This window comes from Pleurodeles waltl, chromosome 12 (genome assembly GCF_031143425.1).
Source record: "Pleurodeles waltl isolate 20211129_DDA chromosome 12, aPleWal1.hap1.20221129, whole genome shotgun sequence".
Classification (NCBI taxonomy): Eukaryota; Metazoa; Chordata; class Amphibia; order Caudata; family Salamandridae; genus Pleurodeles; species Pleurodeles waltl.
The window spans coordinates 26,967,259-26,985,384 of NC_090451.1; the positions used below are offsets into that span (position 1 = coordinate 26,967,259).

Sequence of the window (18,126 nt, forward strand, 5' to 3'; positions counted from 1 at the left end):
CACAGAGAGCCTGTGTCACTCATTCACCACAGAGAGCCTGTGGCACCTCATTCACCACAGAAAGCCTGTGGCACCTCATTCACCACAGAAAGCCTGTGGCACCTCATTCACCACAGAAAGCCTGTGGCACTCATTCACCACACAGAGCCTGTGTCACTCATTTACCACACAGAGCCTGTGGCACCTCATTCACCACAGAAAGCCTGTGGCACCTCATTCACCACAGAGAGCCTGTGTCACTCTTTCACCACAGAAAGCCTGTGGCACCTCATTCACCACAGAAAGCCTGTGGCACCTCATTCACAGAAAGCCTGTGTCATCTCACTCACCACATAAAGCCTGTGTCACTCATTCACCACAGAGAGCCTGTGTCACCTCATTCACCACAGAGAGCCTGTGTTACCTCATTCACCACAAAGCCTGTGTCACTCATTCACCAGAGAGCTTGTGTTACTCATTCACCACAGAGAGCCTGGGTCAGCTCATTCACCACAGAGTGCCTGTGTCACTCATTCACTACAGAAAGCCTGTGTCACCTCATTCACCACAGAGAGTCTGCCTCACCTCATTCACCACAGAGAGTCTGCCTCACCTCATTCACCACAGAGAGTCTGCCTCACCTCATTCACCACATAAAGCCTGTGGCACTCACTCACCACAGAGACCCTGCGGCACCTCATTAACCACAGAGCGCCTGTGTCACCTCATTCACCACATAGATCCAGTGTCAGCTCATTCACCACAGAGAGCCTGTGTCACCTCATTCACCACAGAGAGCCTGTGTCACCTCATTCACCACAGAGAGCCTGTGTCAGCTCATTCACCACAGAGTCGGTGTCAGTCATTCACCACAGAGATCCTGCAGCAGCTCATTCACCACAGAGCGCCTGTGTCACCTCATTCACCACATAGAGCCTGTGTCAGCTCATTCACCACAGAGTGCCTGTGTCACTCATTCACTACAGAAAGCCTGTGTCACCTCATTCACCACAGAGAGTCTGCCTCACCTCATTCACCACAGAGAGTCTGCCTCACCTCATTCACCACATAAAGCCTGTGTCACTCACTCACCACAGAGACCCTGCGGCACCTCATTCACCACAGAGCGCCTGTGTCAGCTCATTCACCACAGAGAGCCTGTGTCACCTCATTCACCACATAGAGCCTGTGTCACCTCATTCACCACATAGAGCCTGTGTCAGCTCATTCACCACAGAGAGCCTGTCAGCTCATTCACCACAGAGAGCTTGTGTTACTCATTCACCACAGAGAGCCCGTGTCACCTCATTTACCACAGAGAGCCTGTGCCACCTCATTCACCACAGAGAGCCTGTGTCACTCATTCACCACATAAAGCCTGTGTCACTCATTCGCCACAGAGAGCCTGTGTCAGCTCATTCACCACAGAGAGCCTGTGTCAGCTCATTCACCACAGAGAGCCTGTGTCAGCTCATTCACCACAGAGAGCCTGTCAGTTCATTCACCACAAAGTCTGTGTCAGTCATTCACCACATAGAGCCTGTGTCAGCTCATTCACCACAGAGTGCCTGTGTCACTCATTCACTACAGAAAGCCTGTGTCACCTCATTCACCACAGAGAGCCTGCAGAACCTCATTTACCACAGAGAGCCTGTGTCACCTCATTCACCACATTAAGCCTGTGTCACTCACTCACCACAGAGACCCTGCGGCACCTCATTCACCCCAGAGAGCCTCTGCCACTCATTCACTACAGAGAGACTGTGTCACCTCATTCACCACAGAGAGTCTGCCTCACCTCATTCACCACAGAGTGTCTGCCTCACCTCATTCACCACATAAAGCCTGTGTCACTCACTCACCACAGAGACCCTGCGGCACCTCATTCACCACAGAGCGCCTGGTTCACTCATTCACTACAGAGAGCCTGTGTGACCTCATTCACCACAGAGTCTGTCACCTCATTCACCACAGAGAGCCTGTGTGACCTCATTCACCACAGACAGCCTGTGTCACCTCATTCACCACAGAGAGCCTGTGTCACCTCATTCACCACAGAGACCCTGCGGCACCTCATTCACCACAGAGACCCTGCGGCACCTCATTCACCCCAGAGAGCCTGTGCCACTCATTCACTACAGAGAGACTGTGTCACCTCATTCACCACAGAGAGTCTGCCTCACCTCATTCACCACAGAGTGTCTGCCTCACCTCATTCACCACATAAAGCCTGTGTCACTCACTCACCACAGAGACCCTGCGGCACCTCATTCACCACAGAGCGCCTGTTTCACTCATTCACTACAGAGAGCCTGTGTGACCTCATTCACCACAGAGTCTGTCACCTCATTCACCACAGAGAGCCTGTGTGACCTCATTCACCACAGACAGCCTGTGTCACCTCATTCACCACAGAGAGCCTGTGTCACCTCATTTACCACAGAGAACCTGCGGCACCTCATTCACCACAGAGACCCTGCGGCACCTCATTCACCCCAGAGAGCCTGTGCCACTCATTCACTACAGAGAGACTGTGTCACCTCATTCACCACAGAGAGTCTGCCTCACCTCATTCACCACAGAGTGTCTGCCTCACCTCATTCACCACATAAAGCCTGTGTCACTCACTCACCACAGAGACCCTGCGGCACCTCATTCACCACAGAGTGCCTGTTTCACTCATTCACTACAGAGAGCCTGTGTGACCTCATTCACCACAGAGTCTGTCACCTCATTCACCACAGAGAGCCTGTGTCACCTCATTCACCACAGAGAACCTGCGGCACCTCATTCACCACAAAGCCTGTGTCACTCATTCACCACAGAGAGCCTGTGTCACCTCATTATGCACCACAATGACCTCATGTCTTAAAATTGCGTCAGACTGAACGTATGTCACTTCATTGTGCACCGTAGTGAACCTGTAACACGTTATTAGTACCAGGAACAGCCTACAGTGCCTCAATGTACGCTGTAGTGAACCTGTAACACGTCATTACTACCAGGACCAGCCTACAGTGCCTGGTGGTGAATCGTAGTGAACCTGTAACACGTCGTTACTACCAGGAACAGCCTACAGTGCCTCGTGGTGAACCGTAGTGAACCTGTAACACGTCATTACTGCCAGGAACAGCCTACAGTGCCTCATGGTGAACCGTAGTGAACCTGTAACACGTCATTAGTACCAGAAACAGCCTACAGTGCCTCGTGGTGAACCGTAGTGAACCTGTAACACGTCATTAGTACCAGGAACAGCCTACAGTGCCTGGTGGTGAACCGTAGTGAACCTGTAACACGTCGTTACTACCAGGAACAGCCTACAGTGCCTCGTGGTGAACCGTAGTGAACCTGTATCACGTTATTACTACCAGGAACAGCCTACAGTGCCTCGTGGTGAACTGTAGTGAACCTGTAACACGTCATTAGTACCAGGAACAGCCTACAGTGCCTCGTGGTGAACCGTAGTGAACCTGTAACACGTTATTAGTACCAGGAACAGCCTACAGTGCCTCGTGGTGAACCGTAGTGAACCTGTAACACGTCATTACTACCAGGAACAGCCTACAGTGCCTCGTGGTGAACCGTAGTGAACCTGTAACACGTCATTACTACCAGGAACAGCCTACAGTGCCTCGTGGTGAACCGTAGTGAACCTGTAACACGTTATTACTACCAGGAACAGTCCACGGTGCCTCCGTGTGCACTAGAGGAATCAGCACGAAGGACACAGCATCTCCTTCCACAGCACAGACAGACCACTGCGCTGTGCACACATCCCACCTCCTTGTCACGCCTGGTGCGGCAACGAAGTCACGCGCACTGCGGTACACCGCACAGCCCATGCAGTAAGAGACAGGTTATTTACCTGTAACAGTAGAGGCGGCGCCACACACCGGGCGCTGATTACATTAGATTAATCATGGCCCAGTGCAGACATCTGTCTGCGGTGCCTCCCCCCGCCTGACGTCATAGCACAGATGTGCACAATGCACCGTGTGCAGCACTCTGGGCAACGCCAGCATGCCTCATGCAGCGCCACACACTGCTCAGCACCTTAGAGAGAGCCTCACACTGTACAGCACCACAGACCTCTCCTAACACTGTACAGCACCTCAGAGAGCCTCACACTGTACAGCACCACAGACCTCTCCTTACAGCGTACAGCACCACAGACCTCTCCTTACAGTGTACAGCACCTTAGAGAGAGCCTCACACTGTACAGCACCACAGACCTCTCCTTACAGCACCACAGAGAGAGCCTCACACTGTACAGCACCACAGACCTCTCCTAACAGTGTACAGCACCTCAGAGAGAGCCTTACACTCTACAGCACCACAGACCTCTCCTTACAGTGTACAGCACCTCAGAGAGAGCCTTACACTTCACAGCACCTCAGAGGGAGCCATACACTGTACAGCACCTCAGACCTCTCCTAACAGTGTACAGCACCTTAGAGAGAGCCTCACACTGTACAGCACCACAGACCTCTCCTTACAGCGTACAGTACCACAGACCTCTCCTAACAGTGTACAGCACCTCAGAGAGCCTTACACTGTACAGCACCACAGACCTCTCCTAACAGTGTACAGCACCACAGACCTCTCCTAAGAGTGTACAGCACCCCAGAGAGAGCTGTACACTCTACAGCACTTCAGGCCCCTCCTTACACTGTACAGCACCTCAGACCTCTCTTTACACTGTACATAAACTCAGAGAGAGCCTTACACCGTACAAAACCTCAGAGAGAGTCTTGCACTGTACAGCACCTCAGACCCCTGCAGCCCCTTACACTGAACAGCACCACAGACCTCTCCTTATATTCAACAGCACACCAAAGAAAGCCTTACACCGTATGGCACCTTAGACCTCCCCTTACACTGTACAGCACCTCAGAGAGAGCCTTACACTGTACGGCACCACAGACCTCTCCTTACACTCTACCGCACCCTAGAGAGCAGAGCCCTACACTCTACAGAACCTCAGACCTCTCCTTACATTGTACAGCACCTCAGAGAGAGCCTTACACTCTACAGCACCACAGACCTCTCCTTACACCGTACAACACCTCAGACCTCCCCTTACACTGTACAGCACCACAGAGAGATCCTTACACTGTACAGCACCACAGACCTCCCCTTACACTGTACAGCACCACAGAAAGAGCCTTACACTGTACAGCACCACAGACCTCCCCTTACACTCTATAGCACCCTAGAGAGCAGAGCCCTACACTCTACAGCACCTCAGACCTCGCCTTAGTGTACAGCACCTCAGAGAGAGCCTTACACTGTACAGCACCTTAGACCTCTCCCTACAGTGTACAGCACCACATACCTCTTCTTACAGTGTACAGCACCACAGACCTCTCCTTACACTGTACAGCACCACAGACCTCTCCTTACACTGTACAGCACCACAGACCTCTCCTTACACTGTACAGCACCACCGATAGAGCCCTACACTGTACAGCACCTCAGACCTCTCCTTACACTGTACAGCACCTCAGAGCGAGCTGTACACTCTACAGCACCACAGACCTCTCCTTACACTGTACAGCACCTCAGAGAGAGCCTTACACTGTACAGCACCTCAGACCTCTCCTTACACTGTACAGCACCACAGACCTCTCCTTACACTGTACAGCACCTTAGACCTCTCCCTACTCTCTACAGCATCTCAGAGAGAGCCCTACACTGTACAGCACCACAGACCTCTCCTTACACTCTACCGCACCGAGGAGAGCAGAGCCTTACACTGCACATCACCACAGCACCCAGTATCATCAGAGGCCATGGCTGACCCTCCCCCGCCCCTCCTAACACAGACGACCCAAGGCTGGGGCATCAACTTGCACTGGGCCAATACCTGCACCTTGTCCTCCCGCCCCCCCGTTCCTTTACCCCTGAGCCAACCTCTGATGCGCCACCGAAAGCAGTATGCACAGAAAACCAACCACGGGCAGAGTTCAGCACCTTGGACAGAGCCACGGACAGAACCACAGGTGGTGATACTAGAGAACTGTCCACGGACAGAGTTCAGCACCTTAGACAGAAGCGCGGGCAGAGTTCAGCACCTTGGACACAACACAGATGGTGCCACTAAAGAACTGTCCACGGGCAGAGTTCAGCACCTTGGATAGAACCACAGGCGGTGCCACTAAAGAACTGTCACGGACAGAGTTCAGCACCTTGGACAGAACCGCGGGCAGGGTTCAGCACCTTGGACAGAGCCACGGACAGGAGTTCAGTACCTTGCACAGAAACGCGGATGCTGCAAATTCAGACCTGTCCGTACAGACCACACGCGTCTAGTGGGAAAGCAGTCCCACGGCCCCGGCGGCACGGATGACGCTGCCCCCTGAGCTGCCGGTGGACCCCCTCTGAAGGGAGTCAGACATGTCCTAAGTGAGTGGTCTGTGTGGCCGGTGGACCCTCTGGCCCCACTCATCTAGTCTGCCCCCTGTGTGAGATGGGCTCACCCCCCCCCCCCCCACCGCCCCTGCCCAGTCCTGCACCATTGCGCATCGGGGGTGGAAGGGGACCCCCCACACACATCCTAACTTGCTTCACCCCCCACAGTGCACCCCCAGGACCTTCTAATCTGTTCCAGGGACGCTCTCTCGGGGTGCACTCCTCTGTCCATTACAGGCCGGGAGCCCCTAGCTTTCACCTGCCTCCGACGGCACCCCACCTCCATGCCGCAGAGAGGGCGGGTGGGGTTCTCATCATGGACCCCACGCAACAGGCACCTGTGGCTGTGACTGGCCCAGGCCTCCGTTGGTTCCTGTGACCCCAGGTAAACACACGAGGGGGCGGGGGTTCAGACCCCAGGGTCCCTCCCCGGGCACCTGGACACGCTGAGGGTGGGGGCTCCTGGACACGCTGAGGGTGGGTGCCTCAGACATAGGACCCCTCCCGGGGCACCTGTACACGCTGAGGGTGGGGGCTCCTGGACACGCTGAGGGTGGGGGCTCCTGGACACGCTGAGGGTGGGGCCTCCTGGACACGCTGCAGGGTGGGTGCACCTGGACACGCTGCAGGGTGGGTGCACCTGGACACGCTGCAGGGTGGGTGCACCTGGACACGCTGAGGGTGGGTGCACCTGGACACGCTGCAGGGTGGGTGCACCTGGACACGCTGAGGGTGGGTGCACCTGGACACGCTGCAGGGTGGGTGCACCTGGACACGCTGAGGGTGGGTGCACCTGGACACGCTGCAGGGTGGGTGCACCTGGACACGCTGAGGGTGGGTGCACCTGGACACGCTGGGGGCTCCTGGACACGCTGAGGGTGGGGGCTCCTGGACACGCTGCAGGGTGGGTGCACCTGGACACGCTGCAGGGTGGGTGCACCTGGTCACGCTGAGGGTGGGTGCACCTGGACACGCTGCAGGGTGGGTGCACCTGGACACGCTGAGGGTGGGTGCACCTGGACACGCTGCAGGGTGGGTGCACCTGGACACGCTGAGGGTGGGTGCACCTGGACACGCTGAGGGTGGGTGCACCTGGACACGCTGCAGGGTGGGTGCACCTGGACACGCTGCAGGGTGGGTGCACCTGGACACGCTGAGGGTGGGTGCACCTGGACACGCTGCAGGGTGGGTGCACCTGGACACGCTGAGGGTGGGTGCACCTGGACACGCTGGGGGCTCCTGGACACGCTGAGGGTGGGGGCTCCTGGACACGCTGCAGGGTGGGTGCACCTGGACACGCTGCAGGGTGGGTGCACCTGGTCACGCTGAGGGTGGGTGCACCTGGACACGCTGCAGGGTGGGTGCACCTGGACACGCTGAGGGTGGGTGCACCTGGACACGCTGCAGGGTGGGTGCACCTGGACACGCTGAGGGTGGGTGCACCTGGACACGCTGGGGGCTCCTGGACACGCTGAGGGTGGGGGCTCCTGGACACGCTGCAGGGTGGGGGCTCCTGGACACGCTGCAGGGTGGGTGCACCTGGACACGCTGCAGGGTGGGTGCACCTGGTCACGCTGAGGGTGGGTGCACCTGGACACGCTGCAGGGTGGGTTCACCTGGTCACGCTGCAGGGTGGGTGCACCTGGACACGCTGCAGGGTGGGTGCACCTGGACACGCTGAGGGTGGGTGCACCTGGACACGCTGCAGGGTGGGTGCACCTGGACACGCTGAGGGTGGGTGCACCTGGACACGCTGGGGGCTCCTGGACACGCTGAGGGTGGGGGCTCCTGGACACGCTGCAGGGTGGGTGCACCTGGACACGCTGCAGGGTGGGTGCACCTGGACACGCTGAGGGTGGGTGCACCTGGACACGCTGCAGGGTGGGTGCACCTGGACACGCTGCAGGGTGGGTGCACCTGGACACGCTGAGGGTGGGTGCCTCAGACATAGGACCCCTCCCGGGGCACCTGAAGAGAGGTTGACAGCCCCAGCCCCTCCTGGTCCCTCCACCACACGTGAAGGGCGTCTGTTTCCCCGGGTCTTGGGGATGTGTGTCCCGCGCTCTGGTACCTCACCGCCCCCCTCGCTATAGCACGACTCCCTGTACCCGCGGGCAGGATATGGGCAGACCCCTCACACCATCTCAAGGGCACCGGCAGTCAATGAAGGCACTGCCTCTCCTTACCACAAGAGACCCCCTCTTACCGGAAGCTGCTGCAGAGGTAGACGCTTGTGCCCCCACCGCCCCGGGGAAACGCGCTGAACCCCCAGCAAGGGCGCACACACTCCTGCCCCAGCCCCTCTGTACCGGATGTGGGAGGACGAGTGTGCCCCCACCGCCCCGGGGAAACGCGCTGAACCCCCAGGCGGCAGTGCCCTGCAAGGGCGCACACACTCCTGCCCCAGCCCCTCTGTACCGGATGTTGCTGGAGGGGTGGATGCTTGTGACCCCACCACCCCTGGCACAGACCCTCCTCTCCCTCGTACAGACCCGTGGAACAGACCCATACCCCTGCCACAGACATCCACCCCGCACAGACCCTCACCACACCTGATACAGACCCTCACTCCAGGCACATTTCCTAAATCCTGGCACAGACCCCTAGTGCAGACCCTCACTACCCCCGGGAGAGACTCTTGGCACAGACCCCCCACCACCTGTGGTACAGACCCACACACCACCTGGCACAGACCCTCACCCGTGGCACAGATCCTCCACCCTGTCACAGACCCTCACTATTGGCACAGATCCGTGCATTGACCCTCACCTCTGGTACAGACCCCCACTGGCATAGACCCTCATACTAGGCACAGACCCCAACTACCGCTGGCACAGACTCTCACCGTCCCTGGTACAGACCATCACAGTACCTGGCATAGATTACTGGCACATACCACACCGCCCCTACCGCAGACCCTCACCGCTCTTGGCACAGATCCCTCGCATAGACCCACACCCCTGGCAAAGGCCCTCACAGCACCAGGAACACACACCGCCACCCATGGGACAGACCTTCACGTTGGCACATACCCTCTCTCCCCTGGCACAGACCCCACCCGTGGCACAGACCCCCACTATTGGCACACAGCCCTAGCACAGACCCTCATCATTCCTGGCACCGACCCTCACTATTGGCACAGATCCCTGGCACAGACCCTCATCACTCCTGGCACAGACCCCGCTGGCACAGAGCCTCGCTACCCCTGGTAGAGACCCTCACTATTGACACAGACCCCTGGCACAGACCCCACCGCCCCTGGCGCAGACCCTCACCCTGGTACAGGCCCGCACCCATGCCACAGACCGTCACTAGTCCTGGCTCAGACCCCAACCACCCCTGGCACAGACTCTCACCCTCGCCCTGGCACAGCCCCCCCTCCGTACCGGAAGTCGCTGTAGGGGTGGATGATCCAGGCCCCCGCCCGCCGCACCCGCTCCTGCTCCCGCTCCACCGCCTTCTGGCTCCCGAACATCCGCAGCGAGAACTTGTTGAGCCCGGGCTGCAGCATGGAGCTCAGCTGGCGCTGCATGAAGGGGGCCCCGGCCGGGGGCGCCTCCTCCGGGCCCGGGGGCGAGCCGCTGCGGGTCTCGGCCGAGAAGGACACCTTGGGCCGGTCCCTGGGGGGGCCATCCGAGCCCCCCAGCTCCCGCCGGCACTCCCCGTTCGGGCTGCCCTTCCCCAGGGCCCCCCCGGAGCCCCCGGTGCTCCGCCGCCCCCCGCTGCATCTCCGGGGGCCGTCCTCCGGATCTGGGGGGGCTACGCACCCCTTCATCACTCCGCTCCCCGGAGAAGCGCTGCCTCCCCGCCCGTCCATGGCAGCGGGGACCAGGGGAGTGAGGAGATGGAGGGAGGGACCGAGGGAGGAGAGAGAAGAGTATAGGGAGGGACCAAGGATGGAGGGAGGGGAGGGACCGAGGGAGGAGAGAGAAGGGCGCAGGGAGGGACCAAGGATGGAGGGAGGGATTGAGGGGAGGGACCGAGGGAGGAGAGAGAAGAGCACAGGGAGGGACCAAGGACGGAGGGAGGGACCGAGGGAGGAGAGAGAAGGGCGCAGGGTGGGACCATGACAGATGGAGGAGAGGGAAGGACACACGGTTGGACCTAAGATGGAGGGAGGGGAGGACAGAGGGAGGAGAGGGAAGGGCACAGGGTGGGACCATGATGGAGGGAGGGGAAGGACAGAGGGAGGAGAGGGAAGGGCACAGGGAGGTACCATGATGGAGGGAGGGGAGGGACGGAGGAAGGGGAGGAACAGAGGGAGGAGAGGGAAGGACACACTGTTGGACCTAAGATGGAGGGAGGGGAGGACAGAGGGAGGACAGAGGGAGGAGAGGGAAGAGCACAGGGTGGGACCTAGGATGCAGGGAGGGACTGGGGGAGGAGAGAGAAGGGCACAGGGAGGGACCAAGGAGGGAAGGAGGGGAGGGACCGAGGGAGGAGAGAGAAGGGCGCAGGGTGGGACCATGATGGAGGGAGGGGAAGGACAGAGGGAGGAGAGGGAAGGGCACAGGGAGGCAGCATGATGGAGGGAGGGGAGGGACGGAGGAAGGGGAGGAACAGAGGGAGGAGAGGGAAGGACACACAGTTGGACCTAAGATGGAGGGAGGGGAGGACAGAGGGAGGAGAGGGAAGGGCATAGGGTGGGACCTAGGATGGAGGGAGGGGAGGACAGAGGGAGGAGAGGGAAGGGCACAGGGTGGGACCTAGGATGGAGAGAGGGGAGGACAGAGGGAGGAGAGGGAAGGGCACAGGGTGGGACCTAGGATGCAGGGAGGGACCGGGGGAGGAGAGAGAAGGGCACAGGGAGGTACCGAGGATGGAGGGCGAGACACCACTGGAAGGAGAGAAAGGAGGGGAGAGCAAAGGGTGGTCTGGGAGAGGATGGGTAAGGAGCCGTGACAGAGGGAAGGAAGGAGAGAGGAAGGACAGAGGAGGAGGAGAGAGAAGGGAAGGGCACAGAGGAAGGTTAGAAGTTAGACATGTGAGAGAAGATGGAAGTGAGACCTCCCCGCCCCCACCAGCGGAATGAGGCAGGAGTGAGTGTGACAGGAAGGAGGAGAGGGAAGGGGTAGAGAATGAGCAACATGAAAAAACTGGGCAGATGTTGATGCAAAACCGAAGATAGTGTAGGGAACAAGGAAAACAAAGGATTGCACCAAGGGAGAAGACACAAGCGAGCAAGGGAGAAGAGACAAACTAGCAAGGGAGAAGAGACAATCGAGCAAGGGAGAAGAGAGTAAAGGAGAAGAGACCAGAAAACACAGGAGATGGGACAAGCGAGCACGGGAGATGGGACAAGCGAGCACAGGAGATGAGACAAGCGAGCACAGGAGAAGAGATACGAGCACAGGAGAAGAGATACGAGCATGGGAGAAGAGATACGAGCATGGGAGAAGAGACAAGAGAGAAGAGAAGCGAGCAAAGGAGAAGAGACAAGGGAGCAAGGGAGAGAAGATGAGAGCAAGTGAGAAGAGACAAGCAAACAAGGGAGAAAAGACATGTGAGCAAGAGAGAAGAGAGCAAGTGGCAGGAGAGCTAAAAGCAAAGGAGAAGGGGCAAATAAGAGACAATACTAGGGACAAGAAAGCAAAAAGAATGGTCTAGAGCAAGGGAGAAGGCTAAAGAGACAAGAAAACAGGGATACAAGAGCAAGGATAAGAACAGGAAGAGAAGGGCAAGAGAACTAGAGCAAGGATGATGCAAGCAGAGGCAAGAGAGCAGGGAGCAAGAGAGAAGAACGCTAGAGCAGGACTGTTGGAGCAAGAGTACAAGTGAGAAGAGAGCAAGGGAGACAAGATCAAGAAGAGACAAGGGAGAAGAGACAAGGGAGCAAGGGAGAAGAGACAAGGGAGCAAGGGAGAAGAGACAAGGGAGCAGGGGAAAGAAGATGAGAGCAAGTGAGAAGAGAAAAGCAAACAAGGGAGAAAATACATGTGAGCAAGAGAGAAGAGACAAGTGAGCAAGGGGGAAGAGACAAGAGAGCAAGGGAGAAGGGAGGGAGCCAGAAGACAGCAAGCAAGGGCAAGAGAGCTGAAAGCAAAGGAGAAGGGGCAAGTAAGTAAGAGACGATACCAGGGACAAAAAAGCAGAAAAAGAGTGGTCTGGAGCAAGAGAGAAGGATAAAGAGACAAGAAAACAGGGATACGAGAACAGGAAGGAAGGGACAAGCAAACTAGAGCAAGAGAGCAGGGAGCATGAGAGAAAAAAGCTAGTGCAAGACTGTTAGAGCAAGAGAGCAAGGGAGAAGAGTGCAGGAGCAAGGAGAAGAAACTGTTGGAGGACAAGAGAAGCGCAAGGAAGAAGAGAGCAAGGGAGTGGAGAGCAAGGGATTAGAGAGCAAGGGAGAAGAGAGCAAACAAGTGAGCAGGGATCAAGAAGAAGAAACTGTTGGAGCAAGGAAGAAGAAAGCAGGAGTAGTTGAGCAGGGAGCAAGAAGAAGAAACTGTTGGAGCGGGAGAGAAGAGAGCAAGGGAGAAGAAAGCAAGGGAGAAGAGAGCAGAAGCAGTTTAACAAAGATCAAGAAGAAGAAACTTAGAGCAAGAGAGCAGGGGAGAAGAAAGCAGGAGTAAGTGAGCAGGAAGAAGAAACTGTTGGAACAAGAAAGCAAGGGAGAAGAAATCAGGAGCAAATGAGCAGAGAGCAAGAAGAACAAACTATTGGAGTAAGAGAGAAGAGAGTAAGAAAGAAGAGAGCACGGTAGGAGAGACCCAGGGAGAATAGAGTAGAAGCAGTTTAGCAAGGAACAAGAAGAAGAAACTGTTGGAGCAGGAGATCGAGGGAGAAGACAGCAGGAGCAAGAAGAAGAAACTGTTGGCGCAGGAGATCAAGGGAGAGGAGAGCAGGAGTAAGTGAGCAGGGAGCAAGAAGAAGAAACTGTTGGTGCAAGACAGCAAGGGAGAAGAGAGCAGGGAGCAAGAAGAAGAAACTGTTGGAACAAGATAGCAAGGGAGAAGAGAGCAAGAAGGAAGAAAGCAGGAGCAAGTGAGCAGGAAGCAATATGAAAAAACTGGTAGAGCAAGAGAGCAAGGAGAAGAAACTGTTGTATGAAGAGAGCTAGGCAGAAGAGAGCAATGGCAAAGAGAGCAGGAGCAAGTGAGCAGGGAATATGAAGAAGAAATGGTTGGGGCAAGAGAAAAGAGCAGGGGAGATGAGAGCAATGGAGAAGAGAGCAGGGGCAAGTGAGCAGGGAGCAAGAAGAAGAAACTGTTGGAGCAAGGAAGAAGATAGCAAGGGAGCAGAGAGCAGAAGAAAGTGAGCAGGGAGCAAGAAGAAGAAACTGTTGGAGGAAGAGAGAAGAGAGCAAGGAAGAAGAGAGCAAGGGAGCAGAGAGCAAGGGAGAAGAGAGCAGAAGCAAGTGAGCAGGGGGCAAGAAGAAGAAACTGTTGGAGCATGAGAGCAAGGGAGAAGAGGGCAACGGAGATGAGAGCAAGGGAGAAGACAGCAGGACAAGTGAGCAGGAGGCAAGGAGAAGAAAGCTAGAGCAGGACCTTTGGAGCAAAAAGACCCAGGGAGCTGGGAGAAGATGCCAAGTGAGAAGAAAGCAAGGGAGAAGAAAGCAAGGGAGATGAGAGCAAGGGAAAAGAGAGTAAAGGATAGTAGAGTAAGGGATAAGAGAGCAGGAGCAACAGAGAAGAGAGCAGAAGCAAGAGAGAAGAGATGAAGTGGCAGGGAAGCTAAAACCAAAGGAGAAGTGGCAAATAAGAGACAATACTAGGGACAAAAAAGCAGAAAAAGAATGGTCTAGAGCAAGAGAGAAGGATAAAGAGACAAGAAAACAGGGATACGAGAGCAAGGATAAGATAACAGGAAGAGAAGGACAAGAGAACTAGAGCAAGGATGAAGCAAGCAGGGCCCAAGAGAGAAGAAAGCTAGAGCAGGACTGTTGGAGCAAGAGTACAAGTGAGAAGAGAGCAAGGGAGAAGAGAGCAAGTGAGCAGGGAGCAAGAAGAAGAAACTGTTGGAGTGGGAGAGAAGAGAGCGAGAGACAAGAGAGCAAGGAAGACGAGAGCAAGGGAGAAGAGAGCAAGGGAGAAGAGAGCAGAAGCAGTTTAGCAGTGAGCAGGATGAAGAAACAGTTGGAGCAAGAGAGCAGGGGACAAGAGAGCAGTAGCAAGTGAGTGGGGAGCAAGAAGAAGAAACGGTTGGAGTAAGAAAGACAAGAGCAAGAAAAAAGAGCAAGGTAGGAGAGAGCCAGGGAGAAGAGAGCAGAAGCAAGTGAGCAAGAAGAAAAAACATTTTGAGCAAGAGAGAAAAGAGCAAGGGAGAAGAGAGCAGGAGCAAGTGAGCAGGGAGCACGAAGACAAAACTATTGGAGCAGAGAGCAGGAGCAGTTTAGCAAGGAGCAAGAAGAAGAAACTGTTGGAGCAAGAGATCAAGGGAGAAGAGAGCAAGGGTGAAAAGAGCAGGAGCAAGTGAGCAGGGAGCAAGAAGAAGAAACTGTTAGAGCAAGAGAGCAAGGGAGAAGAGAGCAAGGGTGAAGAGAGCAGGAGCAAGTGAGCAGGGAGCAATATGAACAAACTGGTAGAGCAAGAGAGCAAGGAGAAGAAACTGTTGTAGCAAGAGAGCAAGGCAGAAGAGAGCAAGGGCGAAGAGAGTAGGAGCAAGTGAGCAGGTAACATGAAGAAGAAACGGTTGGGGCAAGAGAAAAGAGCATGGGAGACAAGAGCAAAGGAGAAGAGAGAAGGAGCAAGTGAGCAGGGAGCAAGAAGAAGGAACTGTTGGAGGAAGAGAGAAGAGAGCAAGGGAATAGAGAGCAAGGGAGAAGAGAGCAGAAGCAAGTGAGCAGGGAGCACGAAGACAAAACTATTGGAGCAAGGGAGCAGGAGCAGTTTAGTAAGGAGCAAGAAGAATAAACTGCTGGAGCAAGAGATCAAGGGAGAGGAGATCAGGAATAAGAAGAAGAAACTGTGGGAGCAAGACATCAAGGGAGAAGAGAGCAGGAGCAAGTGAGCAGGGATCAAGCAGAAGAAACTGTTGGAGGAAGAGGAAAGCGAGCAAGGAAGATGAGAGCAAGGGAATAGAGAGCAAGGGAGTAGAGAGCAAGGGAGAAGCGAGCAGAAGCAAGTGAGCAGGGAGCAAGAAAAAAACTGTTGGGGCAAGGGAGAAGAAAGCAGGAGCCATTAAGCGGGGAGCAAGAAGAAGAAACTGTTGGAGCATGAAAGCAAGGGAAACGAGCAGGAGCAAGTGAGCAGGGAGCAAGAAGAAGAAACTGTTGAAACATGACAGCAAGGGAAAAGAGCAGTAACAAGTGAGCAGGGAGCAAGAAGAAGAAACTGTTAGAGCAAGAGAGCAAGGGAGAAGCCAGCAGGATAAGTGAGCAGGAGGCAAGGAGAAGAAAGCTAGAGCACAACTGTTGGAGCAAAAGACCAAGGGAGAAGAGACCAAGGGAGGAGAAGAGACCAAGAGAGGAGAAGAGACCAAGAGAGGAGAAAGAGACCAAGAGAGGAGAAAGAGACCAAGAGAGGAGAAAGAGACCAAGAGAGGAGAAAGAGACCAAGAGAGGAGAAAGAGACAAAGGGAGGAGAAAGAGACAAAGGGAGGAGAAAGAGACAAAGGGAAGAGAAAGAGACAAAGGGAGGAGAAAGAGACAAAGGGAGGCGAAAGAGACAAAGGGAGGAGAAAGAGACCAAGGGAGAAGAGAGCAGCAAGGGAGAACAGAGCAGCAAGGGAGAAGAGAGCAGCAAGGGAGAAGAGAGCAGCAAGGGAGAAGAGAGCAAGGGAGAAGAGAGCAGGAGCAAGAGGGAAGACAGCAGGAACAAGAGGGAAGACAGCAGGAACAAGAGGGAAGAGACCAAGTGGCAGGAGAGCTAAAAGCAAAGGAGAAGGGGAAAATAAGAGATAATACTAGGGACAAGAGAGCAGAAAAAGAATGGTCTAGAGCAAGAGAGAAGGATAAAGAGACAAGAAAACAGGGATACGAGAGCAAGCATAAGAGAACAGGAAGAGAAGGACAAGAGAACTAGAGCAAGGATGATGCAAGCAGAAGCGAGAGAACAGGGAGCAAGAGAGAAGAAAGCTGGAGCAGGACTGTTGGAGCAAGAGTCCAAGTGAGAAGTGCGCAAGGGAGAAGAGAGCAAGGGAGCAAGAAAAAGAAACTGTTGGAGCGGGAGAGAAGAGAGCAAGGGAGAAGAGAGCAGAAGCAGTTTAAAAGAGAGCAAGAAAAAGAAACCTGGAGCAAGAGAGCAGGGGAGAAGACAGCAGGAGCAAGTGAGCAGGAAGAAGAAGCTGTTGGAACAAGAGCAAGGGAGACGAAATCAGGAGCAAGTGAGCAGGGAGCAAGAAAAAGAAACTATTGGAGTAAGAGAGAAGAGAGTAAGAAAGAAGAGAGTACAGTAGGAGAGACCCAGGGAGAAGAGAGCAGAAGCAGTTTAGCAGGGAACAAGAAGAAGAAACTGTTGAAGCGGGAGATCGAGGGAGAAGTCAGCAGGAGCAAGTGATCTGGGAGCAAGAAGAAGAAACTGTTGGAGCAAGGGAGAAGAAAGCAGGAGCAGTTGAGCAAGAAGAAGAAACTGTTGGAGCATGAGAGCAAGGGAAGAGAGCAGGAGCAAATGAGCAGAGAGCAAGAAGAAGAAACTGTTGGAGCAAGAGAGCAAGGGAGAAGAGCAGCAGGACAAGTGAGCAGGAGGCAAGGAGAAGAAAGCTAGAGCAGGACTGTTGGAGCAAAAGACCCAGGGAGAAGAGATAAGGGAGAGGATGCCAAGTGAGAAGAAAGCAAGGGAGAAGAGAGAAGAGAGCAAGAGAGAAGAGAGCAGGAGCAAGCGAGAAGAGAGCAGGAGCAAGCGAGAAGAGAGCAAGTGGCAGGAGAGCTAAAAGCAAAGGAGAAGGGGCAAATAAGAGACAATACTAGGGACAAGAGAGCAGAAAAAGAATGGTCTAGAGCAAGAGAGAAGGATAAAGAGACAGGAAAACAGGGATACGAGAGCAAGGATAAGAGAACAGGAAGAGAAGGGCAAGAGAACTAGAGCAAGGATGATGCAAGCAGAGGCAAGAGAGCAGGGAGCAAGAGAAGAGAGCAAGGGAGACGAAAGCAAGAGAGAAGAGAGCAGAAGCAAGGGAGAAGAGAGCAGAAGCAAGATAAAAAGAGAGCAAGAGAGAAGAGAGCAGAAGCAAGAGAGAAGAGAGCAAGTGGCAGGAGAGCTAAAAGTAAAGGAGAAGGGGCAAATAAGAGACAATACTAGAGACAAGAAAGCAGAAAGAATGGTCTAGAGCAAGAGAAGGATAAAGAGACAAGAAAACGTATATGAGCGCAAGGATAAGAGAACAGGAAGAGAAAGGCAAGAGAAATAGAGCAAGGATGATGCAAGCAATGGCAAGAGAGCAGGGAGCAAGAGAGAAGAAACCTAGAGCAGGACTGTTGGAGCAAGAGTACAAGTGAGAAGAGAGCAAAAGAGAAGAGACCAAGGGAGCAAGAAGAAGAAACTGTTGGAGTGGGAGAGAAGAAAGCAAGGGAGAAGAAAGCAAGGGATACGAGAGCAGAAGCAGTTTAACAGACAGCAAGTAGAAGAAACTTGGAGCAAGTGAGCAGGGGAGAAGGCAGCAGGAGCAAGTGAGCAGGAAGAAGAAACTGTTGGAACAAGAGAGCAAGGGAGAAGAAATCAGGAGCAAGTGAGCAGGGAGCAACAAGAAGAAACTATTGGAGTAAGAGAGAAGAGAGCAACAAATAAGAGAGCACAGCAGGAGATACCCAGGGAGAAGAGAGCAGTTTAGCAGGGAGCAAGAAGAAGAAACTGTTGG

The 18,126-nt window shown here is 54.8% G+C and overlaps 2 protein-coding genes across 2 annotated transcripts in view; one reads left to right on the plus strand and one right to left on the minus strand.

Annotated features, from left to right (window-relative positions):
• HCN2 (hyperpolarization activated cyclic nucleotide gated potassium and sodium channel 2) overlaps positions 1-10,219 on the minus strand; it is a 289,150-nt gene extending 278,931 nt beyond the window's left edge. The window contains exon 1 of the mRNA XM_069216276.1: positions 9,777-10,219. Within this exon, the coding sequence (XP_069072377.1) occupies positions 9,777-10,207 (431 nt within the window). The 5' untranslated portion in view covers positions 10,208-10,219. The remainder of the gene's footprint in view (positions 1-9,776) is intronic.
• Positions 10,220-15,009: 4,790 nt separating this feature from the next.
• Positions 15,010-16,829, plus strand: LOC138267025 (uncharacterized). The gene is made up of 2 exons (XM_069215873.1): positions 15,010-15,170; positions 16,376-16,829. Exons 1-2 carry the CDS (start codon positions 15,010-15,012, stop codon positions 16,827-16,829), a joined length of 615 nt encoding a protein of 204 aa, XP_069071974.1.
• The last annotated feature ends 1,297 nt before the right edge of the window (positions 16,830-18,126 follow it).